Source organism: Pristiophorus japonicus, chromosome 4 (genome assembly GCF_044704955.1).
Source record: "Pristiophorus japonicus isolate sPriJap1 chromosome 4, sPriJap1.hap1, whole genome shotgun sequence".
Classification (NCBI taxonomy): Eukaryota; Metazoa; Chordata; class Chondrichthyes; family Pristiophoridae; genus Pristiophorus; species Pristiophorus japonicus.
In genome coordinates, this window is record NC_091980.1 from 11,235,412 (window position 1) to 11,254,130 (window position 18,719).

The following is an 18,719-nucleotide window of genomic DNA, read 5'->3' on the forward strand; positions in this document are numbered from 1 at the left end:
CGTGCTGTTTTTCTGCATCATAACGTTCTCTATTTCTTTAGTCATCCAGGGAGCACTGACCTTAGTTGCCTTACCTTTCCCCCTCGTGGAAATGAACCTCAAATGTACACGAACTATTTCCTCTTTAAAAGCAGCCCATTATTCCATTGCAGTTTTGCCTGCAAATCTTTGATTCAATTTACCCGGGCCACTGAAAGTGTGCTTCGCTCAGTTAAATATTTTTACTCTAGATTGGCCCCTGTTCTTTTCCATAGCTAATCTAAACTTTATGATACTATGATCACTGTTCCCTAAATGTTCACTTACTGAAACTTGCTCCACTTGACTTACCTCATTCCCCAGAATCAGTTCCAGCAATGCCTCCTTCCTTGTCAGGCCAGAAACATACTGAACAAGAATGTTCTCCTGAATGCACTTCAAAATGTCTTCCCCTTCTCTGCCCTCATTGAGGAAGGACCTAAAAATGGTTGGGCCTAGGACACTGCTATGAAGAACTTCTAAAATGATGTCTGGAGCAGGGATGATTGACCTCCAACAACCACAACCATCTTCCTTTGTGCTAGATATGACTCCAGCCAGTGGAGAATTTTCCTCCTGATTCCCATTTACTTCAATTTTACTGGGGCTCCTTGATGTTGCATTCAGTCCAAAGCTGCCTTGATGTCGAGGGCAGTTACTCTCACCTCACCTCTGGAATTCTTTTGTCCGTAAGGCTGTAATGAGTTCTGGAGCCAATTGATCCTGGTGGAACACAAATTGAGTACTGGTAAGCAGGTTACTCGTGAGTAAGTGCCGCTTGATAGCACACTCAATGAAACTTTCCCTAACTTTGCTGATGATTGAGAGTAGAATGATGGGGTGTTAAATGGCTGGATTAGATTTGTCTTGCGTTCTGTGGACAGGTCATACTTGGGCAGTTTTCAACATTGTCGTATTGATGTCAATCTTGTAGCTGTACTGGAGCAGGTTGGCGGGATGCCCAGTTAGTTCTGGCGCTCAAATCTTCAGCACGAAAGCCGGAATGTTTTCGGGGCACATAACCTTTGCATTATCCAGTGCACTCAGCCGCTTCTTGATATTATAAAGTGTGAAACGAATTGGCTGAAGACTGGCTTCTATGATGGTGGAGACCTCAGGAGGAGCCCGATATGGGCCATCCTGGCTGAAGATGGTTGCAAATGCTTGAGCCTTACCTTTTACACTGGTGTGCTGGGATGTGCCATCATTGAAAATTAGGATATTCAAGGAGCCTCCTCCTCCGGTGAATTGTTTAATTTTCCACCACCATTCACGAGTGGATGTGGCAGGACTGCAGAGCTTTGTTCTGATTGTGGGATCAAAGCCCTGTTTATAGCATGCTGCTTCAGTTGCTTAGCATGCATATAGTACTGTGTTGAAGCTTCTCCAGGTTGCTATCTCATTTTTAGGTATGCCTGGTGCTGTTCCTAGCATGCTCTTCTGCACTCCTCATTGAACCAGTTTTGGTCCCCTGGCTAGATGGTAATAGTCGAGTAAAGTATATGTCGGGCCATGAGGCTACAGATTGTAGTGGGATACAGTTCTGCTGCTGCTGCTGGCCCACAGCGCCTCATGGATGCCGAATTTTGAGTTGCTAGACCTGTCCTGAATCTGTCACATTTAGCACGGTAGTGGTGCCACACAGCATGGTGGATGGCGTCTTTAATGTGAAGACGGGTCTTGGTCTCCAAAATGATTGTCATGGAAAAAAACACATGTGACAGATAGATTGGTGAGGTTAAAGATCAAGTAGGTTTTTTCCGTCAAGTTGGTGCTCTCGCCAGCTGCTGCCGCCCCAGTCTGGCATCGATATCTTTCAGGACCTGGGCAGTTTTGTAAGTAGTAGAGCTGCATAGCCACTCTTGGTGATAGACATTGAAGTCCCCCATCCAAAGTACATACTGTGCCTTTGCTACATCTTCAAATTCCCATATCCCACAAACTATACCACAAGTTAACACACTGCTCCACTCATTTACCGTATTACTGACCGATCAACAATCTCTATTGATCGCGACTCAAAACTCACATTCAGATGCTCAATATCACCTTCACACACTTATCATTGCTGCAAGCCTCACACCCACATTTCACAGTTTGCACACATTGCCAGGAATTGAATTATGACCGCCACCTCAACCAACCAAGGTGGACTTCACTTACTGACACACTTTCCCATCTCTTCGAGGTGGCGCACAATTGTAGGCAGCGGTAGCTACCCGGAGGGACCAGGTGTGTCTCCTTATCCTGATCCCATTCGAAGAGATGGTCCTTGCCGTAACTGTAGTGACTGTGACTGAGGGCATGGCTAGCAGCGGCACTGAAACCGTTGGATACGACCGTATGCTGACACCTAATTCTCCTTCTCAGATCCCACTGTCGCCTCATGCAACAATCACTTCTGATTTACAAGCTGTATAAGGTGTAAGCATGCAGCTCTTGCTTTCCCCCTTCCCCTCACCACCACCCTGCCCTTGCGCCTTTCTGATTTCAGAGACCCAAGAAATCCAACCTGACCAAGTAGCGGTGCAACAGGAAGAAGAAGAGGAAGAGTAAAGTGATGATGAAATTCTTGTCACTCGATCTGACACTTGTAGCCACCAGCAGAGATAATGGCACTGCGTGGACTTTAGAATATAGTTTAGCAAGTGCTAAGTCACTGGGAATGAGTGGGCTGCAGCCAGACCAGGGGAGAGGGTAGCACAAGTACCAGTTCCCAGTGGGTGAGGTCACATGCAGGTTCTGCTGCACAGGACTCAGATGAGGACGTTGGTGGGCCGGCCTACAGAAAAATGCTGACGGCTATGCAGATCGAAATGCTTGGTGCATTGGCAGGCCTGTGAGAAAGCCTGAATGCAATGTCAAGCAGAATGGAGGAGTCCATCTCCAAGTTTGCACAGGGCTTTGCGCAGAGGTTGGAATCGTTATTTCCAGCATGGATGGATGGACATATCCATTGGCGCACTCGTGGACCCATCCATCATGCAGCGTCTAATGTTTGATGTCTCAGCTTCCATTGCAGCACAAACACAAGCCATCCAATATCTTAGTGCTGCAATGAAAGCTCAGTTTGAAGTCATGCAAACTTAGCTTGCTGCCAAGAGGCACAGACTGGTACCAACATGACTGTGTTTACCAGTGTTGAACGGGGTTTGCAGGGTACCACAGCAGTCCAGCAATCTGTCCTACAGCCGATTACTAAGATTGGCGATGCACTACCCTTGGGGAGTGGCAGTGGCTCTGTGAAGGCTGAACCTGTTTTCCTCTCTCAGAATGATAGCATTCGTCCAGCCACTCCGCCAGTATCCTTACTGTTGCCTGTCTGCAAGTCTGTCCAGACTGCGGCTGTCTACGCCCAGGTGGGGCAGTCCGTAGCTGGCTTACTAGGCCCAGAGCTACTCGAATTAATCCAGCACGGTCATCTGCAATTTCCTGCGCTGCAAGCTAGCAGCCTTCCAACAGACATCCTGAAGCCACTGGGGTAGTACTGCATAGGCATGAGGACAGGCAAAGGCACACTGAAGCCAGGCACTACTGGAATGCACAAGGGTGATTAATTGACTAGAATAAATATTGTAATGATTTGATTAATTAAATTGGTCCGAAATGGTTGCTGTATGTTGGTTTTGATTGTAGCATTGTGGCCAAGAGGACGTTGTGATGGTCAGCATCAGACTCTAGATAAGGCATGGGACTATTGTTGAATGTGGAATCAGGGTTGCATTCAAAGGTGTTGCTGTTGGATGAGTCGATGCTGGACAGCCCAGCAGAAATGAAATGTTAGGACTGCTTACTCCTCCTCCTCTTCTGATTCGTTCTCCTCCTTTTCCGACTCTACCTCTTATTCCTCCTCTTTCCCCTCTTCATCTTCCTCCTCCTCATCCTTGCCTGTTGTGTTCTGGTGATGGGCGAGGCTGTGGAACCTGCACCAGACTAGTACGAACCTTAAGGGGAGCTATGATAACTACTGCAGGGCTGCTCCAGAGTGGTCCAGGCAGCGGAAGCATTGTTTAAGAACGTCAATGATCTCATCTAACAGATGACATGTTTCGTAATCTGCATGCTTTCGTTATCTGCATGCTGCTCATGTGTGCGTGAGTTGCGCAATGAAATCACAAGCCAGCTGGTCAGCTTGTCATGGTGGTTAAAATGCTGATGGTGCAGTGGACTACCACAGAATGATAGCAATATGGATTGCTTGACACCAAGCATTAACTTTTATGATGTTCTGTGTATAGTCGCACACCAGCTGGATATTGAGGGTGTGGAATCTCTTCCGGTTGTGGTTGATCTCCGAATTGAGACACGCCACCTGCAAACCAACATGTGTGCAGTCAATAGCACGCTGCACCATGGAGAAACCTGCTATCCTGGCAATGCCACGTGCTCGGTCTGCCTGCTTCTCTCTGGCACGAGAGAATGGAATGTATTTAGCTGTCTTTGCATACAGAGCCTCACTCACCTCATGATACATGAGTTGATGCTGAAATGAGAGATGTTAGCGATATCATCTGCTGCAGCCGGGAAAGAGTCAGATGCAAATAATTCCAAGGCCACAATCACCTTTACAGTCACACTATGCTGCCCTCACGCCGGACTGAGACTGCAGATCCGCCTGCAGCAGACGGTAGATTTCAGTGAGCAATTCCTTCGTAAAATAGAGATATGACGTGCGTTCTTCCTCGCTGAGGTTGAGGTAGGAGAATTGCTCCCTGAAGACCCTGGGTGGAAATAGCCTCCTGCTGGGTGCCTTTCTCCCTCTGCATCATCTAGAAGCTTGTCGTGCTCTGTGTCGTCTCTGCTCAATCTCCCAGGCATGAAGCAGGCCAAGGAGGGATACCAACGACTGCAGCCATGTCTGGGAGCAAGTGATCTGAGCAGATTCCTTGCAAGTCAGTACCAAGTCATTGAGCACATGCCACACCAGTCCTTGTAGATTTTACGCAACTTTAAAGAAGCCTAGACAGTACCAAGCACGACTACAAATTCAGAAAGAGCTAGTAGAAATCAATCATTAACCAACTTATAAGTAGGAGATGATTCCGTAAAATATTGCGGGTGGGGGATCCTTCCTATTATTGAACGTATATTCAGCTGTTCGAGGTTAAGAGAGAGCATTAGTTCCAGCGCTGAGGTCGAAAATGTCAGCACTGGCGTCAAATCAGCATTTCACGTTGATTGATGTCACGATCTGAGTAGTCTGCATATAAAGATCCGGCGCACGCTCCCAGAGCCGACGGTAAAACCCTCACCAAAATGGTGTTCCGCACGGGTTGGGGCAGAAGAGTGTGAGCGCTGCTCAGACGCAAATTTCGATCCAAATCAGAACCAGCAGCAGCCAAATAATGGGCGGGACTCTACCAAATGTTTAGAAACATAGAAAGATAGAAAATAGCTGCAGGAGCAGGCCATTCGGCACTTCGAGCCTGCACCGCCATTCAATATGATCAGTACCCCACCCCTGCCTTCTGTCCATATCCCCAGATCCTTTTGGCTGTAAGGGCCACATTTAACTTCCTTTTGAATATGTCCAACGAACTGGACTCAACCAGTTTCTGTGGCAGAGAATTCCACAGGTTCAAAACGCTGAAGGTGAAAAAATTTCTCCTCATCTCGGTCCTATATGGCTTACCCCTTATCTTTAGACTGTGATCACTGGTTCTGGACTTCCCCAACATCGGGAACATTCTACCTGCATCTAACCTGTCCAGTCCCGTCAGTCTGGTGAACCTTCGCTGCACTCCTTCAATAGCAAGCACATCCTTCCTCAGATTAGTAGAGCAAAACTGCACAAAATATTCAAGGTGTGGTCTCAGCAAAGCCCTGTACAACTGCAGGAAGACCTCCCTGCTCCTATACTCAAATCCCCTCGCTATGAAGGACAGCATGCCATTTGCTTTCATTAGTGCCTGATGTACCTGCATGCCTACCTTCAATGACTGATGTACCATGACACCCAGGTCATTTTGCACCTCCCCTTTTACTAATCTTTCACCATTCAGGTAATAATCTGCCTTCCTGTTTTTGCCACCAAAGTGGATAAATCTCACATTTATCCACATTATACTGCATCTGCCATGCACTTGCCCATTCACCTAACCTATCCAAATCCACTTGCAGCCTCTTAGCATCCTCCTCACAGCTCGCTCTGCCACCCAGCTTAGTATCATCTGCAAATTTGGCGATATTACCTTCAATTCCTTCATCTAAATCATTAATATATATTGTAAATAGCCCCGGTCCCAGCACTGAAACCTGCGGCACCCCACTAGTCACTGCCTGCCATAGTGAAAAGGGCACGTTTATTCCCACTCTTTGCTTCCTGTCTGTGAACCATTTCTCTATCCACGTCAATACATTACCCCCAATACCATGTACCTTAATTTTGCACACTAACCTCTTGTGTGGCACCTTGTCAAAAACCTTTTGAAAGTCCAAATACACCACATCCACTGGCTCTCCCTTATCCACTCTACGTCCGCAAAAAACTCTAGAAGATTTGTCAAGCATGGTTTCGCTTTCATAAATCCATGCTATTTCGGACCAATCCTGTCCAGATGCACTGCTATTACATCTTTAATAATTGATTCCAGAGGCTAACCGATCTATAATTCGCTGTTTTCTCTCTTCCTCCTTTTTTAAAACGTGGGGTTACATTTGCTAACCTCCAATCCATAGGACTCATTTTTAATAGCAATTCCTCTCACTTTTTAACCACTTTTTTGCATCCTATTCAATAACTAGTTATTGGGGCCATTTATATCCTCCCTTAATTTAGTCCTATGCTCTCCTTTCCTGTTTCGTTTATATTTAGGCTTGTTTCGTTTCCCACAGTGCTCTTGCTAGTTTAAAACCTTCACCACCATCGTATTTATGTTTCTGCTACATCGAGGGCCGCCCCGATCTGTGTGAGAACACCACGACAAGTCCGGGCTATAAATAGAGCTGGAGCACCATGGGAGAAAGTGCTGCAATTGAGGGTATGGCCCCCCGAAGATCCGAGGGCCCAGAGGCAGCACGGGCCTGCCCAGACTACGATATGTCTGTGCACTAAATCCATGCAGCAGAGCAGGTCTCTAGTCATCCTGATTCAACCCATGCCACTGGATAAATGCCTAGCTCTGTCGAACCCGTGCGGTGGCTCATATGGAATGGTCACCACACATTAAAAAAATCCATGCACAGGCATCTTCCACCCCCTCAATTGGAGTTCAGAACGCGAACATAGGGTCCTTCATTGAAACATCTGTGAAGTCTTGTGGAAGCAAGTCATCCTAGTTTGAGGGATCACCTATGTTGATGATTTACGTTTCTGCTGGGGCGATGGTCCCATTCCCGTTCAGTTGGAGCCCGTCCCAGCGGTACAGCTCCTTCCAGTCCCAGTACTGGTGCCAGTCTCCCAAGAACAAGAACCCATCTTTCCCAGACCAGCTCTTTAGCCACGTGTTAATTCTCCTGATCTGTCTGTTTCAATGCTAATTTGCAGGCGGTACGGACAATAATCCAGAGATTATTACCCACGAGGATAGTCTTCTTGCATTTGCTGGTTACTTTCAATGAATCGTCATTAATCACAACTAAATCTGTTTTGTTTTTATTTTTGAATCCCTGCATGCCTGTTTAATATTTCCTTTGGCAATACGCATAGCTTACATAGCAGGTGAAAAATATAACCTAACACTTATATTTCTGGTTAAGGCAAAAAAACAAACCTATTCAAATTTTTCCCTTTTTCTAAATGTTATTTTTTTTAATGTTAATGATACATTCAAAATATAAAGGACAATGCTCATAACGCCCTCTGTAATGGACTAAATAAAACATCCTGCAGTGTCTCTCAATGCACTTGCTCAATGTCTTAATGCGCACAAGCGTGTCGTACTGGGCGCAAACAAATTAATTGTATTTTCTGAATGCCTTTTGGGCCATTTTAACAGTTACAAAAGTCGATCAAGAAAAGCGCGGTGTGAAATAAATAGGAAAAAGACGTTGATATCTTTACAGCTAATTATTCCACATTCAGTTCGTCACGCAAACGCTTTCGTTATGCAGGGAGAGAAGTGCCAGAATGAAGAGCAGGACATTGCAACATGGGGTAGGAAGGTATGATATTTTTCCATTTGTGTCAGTCGATTAGCAATAAGCTCGTATCTGGTTTGGTATTTTGGTGTTTACGCTCCCCTTGAAATGCTGAACAGCGGAAGTCTTCACCAATACGCTTACGATATTGTTACGCAAAGCGACCCGACCAATTCCAAAGCAAAATAATTGGGACAGTATTTTATGACTGAGGATATCTGAGATAGGCAGCAGAAGATAACTGAGATAGGCAGTTGCCGAGATGTTCATTTGCTGTTCATGGCCGCCTCTAGATTGCATCATGCAAGTCAGGAAATAATGGTTAATTAAACGGGAACATAATCTGGCATGGATCTGGTGCGGAAGATATTATGCGAAAATCAGCAGTCCCGACTAAGTAGCAAACATTATACTGCTTGTAAAAATTAGCTACACAATTCCATATGTGTATGGAGATATTGGTCGCATAATTTTAAATAGAAATCATTCCAGCTTTAAGGAACACTTGGTGCAGTTATTGGTTGTGACTCTCTGTGTCGCTGTCGACCAATTAGAATCTGAGACGCTGCCAGAGATCTATCCCCTCCCCCATCAGGGAAACACAGACTGAAGAGAAGAGAGAAAGAGAGAGACAGTCTGCGTTTACTCTGTGCGGCCATGCTCAGAAATACGGTCCAGGTTTAATATTTGTATTTATCGATTTAAACCGGCGACCGACTATTTGTGGAACAATATTCTTTGGTATATCAACGATTCACAGAGACTTTGATATTTTTACAACTGAATCAGGCCGAGAACAATGGCGAACACAATCAGCAGCGGGGCGTCTTTCATTTTCCTGCTCTGTGTGTCGAACTTGGTTTCGGGACAGATTCGCTACTCGATTCCCGAGGAGCTGGAGCACGGGGCCTTTGTGGGGAATATCGCTGAGGATTTAAGACTAAATGTTTGGGAATTATCGGCCCGTAAGTTCCGGCTGGCCTCTGATGAGAAGACGCATTACATGGAGGTAAATCTGGAGAATGGGATTTTATTTGTTAATGAAAGAATCGACCGAGAAGAGCTCTGTCGACAAAGCACCACCTGTTCCCTTTCTTTGCGAATTGCGATGGATAATCCTTTGGCGATGCATCGAGTTGTAGTGGAAATATTCGACGTAAATGATAATTCACCTAATTTTTTCCAGGACGAATTTTCTCTGCAAATCAGTGAGTTAATTGCGCCGGGGTCGCGATTCCCCCTCGGGAGCGCGCACGACCCGGACGTGGGCACAAACACAATCAGCACTTATCAGATCAGTCCAAACGAGTACTTCGGTCTTAAAGTGCAAACGAGAAATGATGGGAGTAAAAGTGCGGAGCTGTTATTAGAGAATACCTTGGACCGAGAACAACAGTCAACATTTGATCTTGTACTGACGGCCATTGACGGTGGGATTCCCCACAGATCTGGCATAGCTCGGATTATCATTGCTGTGGTGGATGTCAATGATAACGCACCTATATTCGATCACGAAATATACAGGGCGACAGTAGCAGAGAACGCCGCTAAAGGTACGTTAGTTACCAAAATCAACGCTGCTGATTTGGATGAAGGCACGAACGCTGATCTAACATATTCTTTCGCCAATCACGTTTCATACAAGATTCGCGAAATTTTCAAATTGGAAATGGAAACTGGAGAGATCAGAGTTGAAGGAGTACTGGATTTTGAAGAATCAAGTGTTTATGAACTTGATGTACAAGCTGTGGACAATGGTCCAGCTAACATGACAGGGCACGCCAAAGTTATGGTCGCAATAATTGATGTTAATGACAATTTCCCCGTGGTAGAGGTGACTTCGGTAACCAGCAGGGTCGCCGAAGATGCAATACCTGGGACAGTAATAGCTGTCATCAGTGTCACAGATTTAGATTCGGGGGAAAATGGGCAGGTACAGTGTCAAGTTCCTGGAGTTGTTCCATTCAAACTTCAAAAATCTTCAAGGAATGAGTATCAATTGGTAACACGCGATATTCTCAATCGGGAAAATGCCCCGCTCTACAACATCTCTATTTCAGCCTGGGATGGCGGGTCACCCCCTCTTTCAACAAGTAAAACTATCTTGCTTTCAGTTTCTGATGTGAATGACAACGCACCTACGTTCACACAATCCTCATATAACGTTTATCTGATGGAGAACAACACTCCAGGTGCTTCTATATTTGCTGTTACCGCTTTAGATCTTGATTTGGACCAGAATGCTGACCTTGTCTATTCTATTCCGGAAAATCTGTTACAAGGGCTACCTGGTTATGCATACGTCACGATTAACTCCAGAAATGGTAACATTTACGCGCTGCGCTCCTTTGACTATGAGCAAGTGAAACATTTCCAGATCAAAGTTCAAGCCCAGGATGCTGGCTCTCCCCCACTGAGCAGCATCGCCACCGTGAATGTTATTATCTTGGACCAAAATGACAATGCTCCGGTTATTGTTTCACCTTTAACGTGGAACAGTTCAGCATCAGTGGAGATTGTGCCTCAGTCTGTGTATCGAGGATACCTGCTCATCAAGGTAATCGCCGCTGATGCTGATTCCGGTCAGAACGCACGGCTTTCCTACCAACTGTTGGAGGCCACTGATCCCAGTCTGTTTACTGTGGGGCTTCTATCTGGGGAAATCAGAGCAACTCGACGATTTAGGGACCAAGACATCATCGCAGAAAGACTGGTCCTCTGTGTGAAGGACAATGGCCAGCCGAGTTTCTCCAGTACCGTCACAATCTCCTTTTCAATCGTCTCCAATGTTACTGAAAAATCGTCTGAGCGAAGCGACGAACCCTTTCATTCGGAGGATTTTAATGATCTAAATCGTTATTTAATCATCATTTTAGGATCAACTTCGTTTTTGTTTCTTGTAACTATCATATTTCTGGTCGTCTTGAAATGTAAACAAGATAGAAATATTGCTGAAGGTAACAGCTGCACAATCTTTTGCTGCCGACGGAGGAATTCGAAAGCCCCCTCTTATCGGACACCTGCTCCAAACCAACCATTTAATTATACCGGGCCTGTTCAGACTGAAGAATACCAGTATACCGTGTGTTTATCACCAGAATCATCCAAGAGCGATTTTCTGTTTCTGAAACCCTGTCATCCTACCTTGCCTTTCAATGAAGTGAGTGCGCGGGATACCAAAGCGATGGCATAACTTAGAAAGCAACTTTTATGCTGACAGGTAATTCACTCTGCTGAAGAGTTATATGCTATGTGATCAATTAGAAAGTAAGTTTTCTGCATTTGTCTCAATCCTCACATTACTAGTAGAGGGCTTGATAGGGGAAATTTGCTTCATGTTGTTCCTATAAGGGGTGGTAAATATTTCTGCCGCTTTTCTGACAGACCTGAGTCGCTCACACCCAACTAACCTTAGCATGAAACCTGGCTTCTAATTGTTTCAATTTCTGCTTTGCTGAAGCACATAATGAACATGTCGTTTCTCTCTGCGCTGCTGTGTTAGTGTTGTATCGCATGTGTATTTTACTGGTTATATCTTAAGACATATATATATGGCCCAGAAATTGCGGTCAGAGACTTCCTACCGGCGAGCTCCTCCGACAAAATTTTTTTAAACCAAAGTACTTGGTGGTCCGGAGGAAAGTGGACATGCCACATCTGGGCTCACATATTCGAGGTGCATACGTGCAGCCTCGGATCACGTGGGCCGTATGAACAAATGAAAATGGCGTTTCCACATTCACAGTGAAGGTGAGTTCTATTTGTACGGAGATACCTTTTCTGTGAATAGGAATACCCTGAAAGAGACAAATATTTTAAATAAATAAGAAAAACACTTCACATATTTAAAATTACCTTGATTTGAATTTAAAAAATATTTTAGCCTTTTTTTAACATGTTTCTTTGAGGTAAAAATAATCTTACCTTAATGGACTGGGTTTTTAACATAAAAATTATTGCTAACATTTTATGTTTCTATCTCTTAACACAAATGCCCTTCTTCAGGTTTCAACAAAAGAAACTTTGACAGCTCGCAAATGTTGGTTCTCGGCCCATGCGTATCGTGCACCAAGAACTGAGAACCAGCACTTCCGGGGTCTCTTTAGATGCATGCACACATCATACGTACCCGGAGAGGCCGCAATTTACAGGCCTATAATTTCAAGACCTGGGGCGCTTTTTTCAATGACTGTAATGTTCCATAGGACTAAAAACTTAATTTCAAGTACTTAAGTATTTAAGTACTGCATATTTTCCACAACAATGGGCGAGAAGTTGCTGCCGGAGGCTTCCCGCCGGCGGATGTCTCTGACCGAAACATTTTTGCAGTCACGGAGGAAGACAAACTTCGGCTCCAAGGCCTATATGCGCACCCTAGTGCAGAGGCCCATGAATTCCAGGAGCGTATGGGCATCCTGGGACCACTCATGTTTAGACCACCAATGAACATGGAATATCCTCATTGATCGCAGTGGTGAGGTCCGTTAGTTCGGAGCTCCCATTAATATCAATGAGAATATGAATCCAAAACAGAGAAACGCATACATAATTAATAAAACAAACCTCAGATATTTAAAGTTAATTGAAATTGAATTAAATTAAACGTTTTAGAACAAAATTATTTTTTTTGAATTTTTTTGTAATATGTTTTAATAGGGTTAAAATAAACTTAACTTAATGGAGAGTGTTTTAAACGTAAAAATTAGTAGTAATTTGCTTTTACCAGGCTTAAGACATTTAAGGACATTTGCTGGGCATGATTTAGGCAAATAGTCCAAATCACCGTCCGTGAAGGCCCTTCTCCAGAGGATGTGCGCGATCTGTCAATGGAAAATTTGAAAGATCACAGGTTTAGGCGCATATGCTTTGTGTGCCTAAGCTCGGAACTTGTGCGGCCTTTTCGGGCATGTGCGCACATCGCACAAAGCCAGAAGGGCCGCAATTTATGGCCCAATGCAATCATTCAATCAAATTTTTGAAATTCAACTAATTTTCAGATTTGCTTCTGACTTTCCATAATACACAGGGTTGTTGGTGAAGTAATCTAGTTTATAATAAATTGGGTAACCGCGATTCGCAAAAATGTTCACTGTGAATAACTGCAGCTTTGGTTACTCTGTCGTTGATACCGTGATAGATATTCTCAATGCTAAATGTGTCACAATTTCGTGTCACATCTTGTGTCATGCATGCTAGCTACTGTTTTATAAAGAGAGTATACAAACCTCTGATCATACAATCCAGTCACTGCGTTCTTGCACACAATTCAATATGCTTATCTAAATGCTTTTGTTTGCCATTTTCCCCAGCAACTAATGTTCCTAATGTTTAAAATATGTAATTAAAATAAATAAAATCTAAACAATTGCACAGTTCACAACAATATGATTAAGAATGTGGACTGAAAGATCCAATTATGACCTCATGAAGTTTTCATTAGAAAGCCGTAATCCGTCCTGTTCTGGGCCCTGATAGTTTTGCATACAGCTGTGATTCGCTGAACGGAATTTGGATTGTGCAGTCAGATCGAACGAATCACTTCTGCAGAAATTAGGAGAGCTGTGTCACAGCCAATTAAGAAACTCAGAGAAGCATAACTTTCAGCCAACGTCTCAAACTCCTTCATCACTACGGCTCAGTGGCATTACCGTTGCGAGGGAGTCCTCAAAATTGACTCCAGACCCCAAGAAATCTCATGTCATCAGGTCAAACATGAGCAAGGAAACCTCCTACTGACTACCACTTACCACCCTTACCAGATGAATTGTTACTCGTCCACATTGGACATCGCTTGGAAGAAACACTGAGGGCAGCAAGGGCACAGAATGTACTCTGGGAGCGTGACTTCAATGTTCATCACCTAGAGTGTTTTGGTTGTAGTATTACTGACCAAGCTGGCCTAGTTTGGAAGGTTATATCTGCCAGACGAGGAATGCGGCAGATGGTAAGAGAACCAACACGAGGGAGAAAATGACTTGACCTCATCTACACCCATTTATCTGATGCAGATGCATCTGTACATGACAGCATTTGCTGGAGTGAGCATCCTTGTGGAGACGAAGTTCCACCTTCACCCTCCAATGCGTTGTGTAGCACTACGACCATGTAAAATGGAATGGATTCAGAACAGACCTAGCAGCTCAAAACAGAGCAATCATGAGACGCTTTGTGCTATTAGTATTCTACCACAATCTGTAACCTCATAGCTACGTTATTGCAAGATACAACCCAGCGCACTGGATACAGCAAAGGCTATGGGCCCTGAAGACATCCTGCTGTCATGCTGCAGACCCATGCTCCTGTACTTGCCATGCATTTAACCAAGCTGTTCAAGTACAGTGATAACACTGGTATCTACACAAAAAATGATAAATTACCCAGATATATCTTTTCATCAAGAAACAGGACAAATCCAATCCAATCAATTATCACCTCATCAGCCAATAAAAAAAGAATGCATTTATATAGTGTCTTTCACAAAAACCGAACGTCTCAAAGCGCTTTACTCTCAATGAAGTACTTCTGGAGTGTAGTCACTGCTGTAATGTGGGAATCCCTTACAGACTCCCACAATGATTTTAACTATCCTAATATTGATTGAGACAAAATAGTGTGAAGGGTATAGAGGGTGCGAAATTTTTCAAAATGCATTCAAGAGAACTTTTTTTAGTCAGTATGTAACAAACCCAACACAAGAGGCGGCGGCTTCAGAGTTAGTTTTGGGAAATGAAGCTAGGTAGTTTGAAGCAGTATGATTGGGCGAGCACTTGGGTGCCAGTGACCATAATTCAGTCAGATTCAAGTTAGTTAAGGATAAGGACAAGGATAAGCCTGGAAATAAAGTTCCAAATTGGGGAAAAACTAACTTTGCTAAGTTGAGGAGTGATTTAGCCAAATTGGACATGAAACAGTTACGTTTGGGTAAATCACTGTCGGAACAGTTGGAGCCATTCAAGGGGGAGTTCCGGAAGGCACAGGCCAAACATGTGCCCTTAAAGAAAAAGGGTGGGAATAACAATTGTTGAGCCCCTGCATGTCTAGGGGCTTACAGGGGACAATAAAGAAGAAGAAAAAGGAAGCTTATGTCATATACCGATGGCTAAATATGATAGAATCTTTGGCGGAATACAGAAAGTTAAGAGCTAAAATTAAAATTAAAAAGGATATTAGGAATGCAAAGAGAGAGCATGAAAAATTCTTGGCTAGTAAAATTAAGGACAACCTAATGGTGTTATCTAAATATATTAAGAGCAAGAGGGTAACTATAAATGGATTGGGCTTATTAGAAACCATGAGGGTATTTTTTGTGGAGACGGAAAATGTTGGGATGGTTCTTAATGAATACATTGCATCTGTTTCCAGAAAGGAAAGTGGCAAGGCAGATACTGCTATCGAAAAGGACTGTGACATTCTGGATGAAATAAACATAGTGACAGAGGATGTATTAAGGGGTTTAGCAGCTATGAAAGTAGATAAGTCCCCAGGCCCGGATGCAATGCTTTGCAGGTTGTTGAGCGAAGTAAAAGACAAAATAGCTGAGACTTTGACCATCATTTTCGAGTCCTCTTTGGATTCGGGAATGCTAATGTGATCCCCTTGCTTAAGGAGTGAGAAAGGGATAGGTCAAGTAATTACAGGCCTGTCAGTCTAGCCTCAGTTGTGGGAAAATTATTGGAAAAAACTCATGGAAGACAGGAGAAAATCTACAGTTATTAAGGCAAGGATTAAGTTGGGGCAGACAGCATGGATTTGTTAAGGGAAGATCATGCTTGACTATCATGATTGAAATTTTTGAGGAGGTAACTAAGAGGATCGATCAGGGTAGTGCATACGATGCACTGTATATGGACTTTAGCAAAGCGTTTGATAAGATCCCACATGCTGGACTGGTCACGAAGGTTAAAGCCCTTGGAATCCAGGGCGAAGTGGCTAGTTGGATCCAAAATTGATTTAAAGGTAGGACGCAAAGAGTAATGGCTGATGGATGTTTTTGTGACTGGAATGATGTTTCCAGTGATTTCCACAGGCTCAGTACTGGGCCACTTGTTGTTTCTGGTATAAATGATTTAGATTTGAATATAGGGAGTATGATTAAGAAGTTTGCAGATGACACTAAAATTGGCTGTGTGGTTGATAATGAAGGGGAAAGTCATGGACTGCAGGAGCATAACAATCAACTGCTTAGGTGGGCAGAGCAGTGGCAAAAGGAATTTAATTCCTTGAAGTGTAAGGTAATGCACATTGGGAGGGCTAATATTGAAAGGATATATACATTAAGCAGCGGTAGGCCACTTAATAGTGCAGATGAATAAAGGAACATTGGAGTGCTTGTTCATATATCGCTGAAAGTAGCAGGTCAGCTGGACTAGGTGGTTAAGAAGGCATACGGAATGCTTGCCTTTATTGGCCGAGGCATAGAAAACAAGAGCAAGGAAGTTATGCTTAAATTGTATAATACTCTTGTAAGGCCACAGTTGGAGTACTGCATGTAGCTCTGGTCGCCGTATTATAGGATAGATGTGACTGTACAACAGATGGTGCAGGGGATATTTACTAGGATGCTGCTTGGAATGGAGAATCTTCGCCATGAAGACAGGTTGGATAGGCTGGCTCTCCGCATTTGAACAGAGAAGGTTCAAAGGAGCCCTCATTGAGGTGCCTGGATATAGTGGATAGCAAGTGCTTATTTTCATTGGTGGAGGGGTCACTTACGAGGGGCATAGTTTTAAGGTAGCTGGTAGAAGGTTCAGAGGGGATTGAGGGCGTGCTTCTTCACGCAGAGGGTTGTGGGGGTCTGGAACTCACTCACTGGAACGGTGGTAGATGCAGAAATCCTCACTACCTGCAGGGTTACACACCTGGAGCTGGAAGTTGAGATTAGACTGGATAACCTCTGTTGGCCAGCGCAGTTATGATGGCAAGTACTGCAGGGAATTGAATACGGCCACGGTGATCTCCTCACCAATTTCAATCACCCAGATGGGTCGGAGAGGAACTTTCTAAGATTTCCTTCTCCAATTGCCCTGGGTTTTTATCTGGTTTTTGGCTCTCCCAGGAGATCACATGGCTCCGGTTGGGGGTGGAGCATATAATGTTTCATTATAAGAGGTGTCGCAGTGTGGGACGGATTGGTTGAGCTGGGTGCTCTTTACCTTTCCCCATTGTTCATTTTTCATAGGTTTATATTTAACCCTCAGGGCTGCTGACCGAGGTCCGTGTGGCTCTTTTTCAGCTGGCACGGGCATGATCAGTTTAATTGGCCTCCTTCTGCACTGTAAATTTACATGTTTCTATAATAACCAGATCATCTGCTTTGGTTATGCTGATTGAGGGATAACTCCCATGCTATTCTTCGAAAGGTGTTACGGGATATTTTGCACCAACCTCAGAGGACAGACTCATCCAACATGTCTCATCCAAAAGACAGCACCTCCGACAGTGCAGCAGCCCCTCAGCATGGCACTGGAGTGTAAGCCTTGAATAATCATATGCTCCAGTTACTGGAGTGGGACTTGAACTCACAACCGCTAATGCAGAGGCGAGTGTGCTACCCACTGAGCCACAGCTGAAACAGCCTGCACTCAATGATCAGCAAAGTGATGGAAGGTGTCGTTGACCGTGTTATCAAGTGGCATGTACTCAGCAATAACCTGCTCAATGAAGCTCAGTTTGGTTTCTGAATTCCAAAGGTGAGGAGAGAGGAACTGCCCTTGACATCAGGGTAACATTTGACCGAGTGTGGCATCAACAAACCATAGAAAGTTTGAAATCAGTCAGACTTTTGGGGAAACTCTCTGCTGGCTGAAGTTATACCTAGCACAAAGAAGATGTTGCAGTTGTTGCGGGCCATTCGTCTAAATCTCAGGACATTGGTGCAGTAGTTCCTCATGGCAGTCTCCTGGGCCCAACCATATTCAACTGGCCCATCAATGATGTTCCCACCAACATAAGTTCAGAAGTGGGGATGTTCACTGATGATTGCACAGTTTTCACTTCCAGCCACACATTTTCAGATAATGAAGAAGTCTTTGCCTGCATGCAATAAGACCTGGACAACATTAAGGCTTGTGTTGTCAAGTGGCAAGTAACATTTGTGCCACTCTGGTGCCAGACAAAGCTTTTCTCCAAAAAGAGTGAGTCTAACCACTTAACCTTGATATTCAATGGCCTAACCATAGTCGAATCCCCGAACCTCAGCATCCTGGTATCACCACTGACGATAATCTTAACTGGAACAATCACATCATTAATGTGGCTACAAAAGAAGGCCAGAGGCTGGGTATTCTGCAGCGAGTGACTCTATTCTTGACTCCCCAACGCCTTTCCACAATCTACAATTCAAAAGTGAGTTAGATGTGGCCGTTATGGCTAAATGGATCATGGGGCACGGAGAGAAAGCAGGAATGGGGTACATAAGTTGCATGTTAGCCATGATCATATTGAATGGTGGTGCAGGCTCGAATGGACGAATGGCCTACTCCTTCATCTATTTTTTATGTTTCTATGTTTCTACGTTTGTACAAGGCACATATCAGGAGTGTGATGAAATACTCTCCAATAGCATGCATGAATGCAGCTCCAACAACATTGAAGAATCTCCCTCCGATCTAGGGAAAAGTACC

At 44.2% G+C, this 18,719-nt stretch overlaps 1 protein-coding gene across 1 annotated transcript; it reads left to right on the forward strand.

Moving 5' to 3' along the window:
* Positions 1-8,896: 8,896 nt before the first annotated feature.
* On the forward strand, positions 8,897-11,290 carry LOC139261950 (protocadherin-10-like). Its single transcript, XM_070877117.1, has one exon. The coding sequence runs from the start codon at positions 8,897-8,899 to the stop codon at positions 11,288-11,290; it is 2,394 nt and encodes a 797-aa protein (XP_070733218.1).
* The last annotated feature ends 7,429 nt before the right edge of the window (positions 11,291-18,719 follow it).

Bases quoted from the DNA above. Each gene is read 5' to 3' on its own strand.
- LOC139261950 (XM_070877117.1), top strand. From the start codon at position 8,897: ATGGCGAACACAATCAGCAGCGGGGCGTCTTTCATTTTCCTGCTCTGT.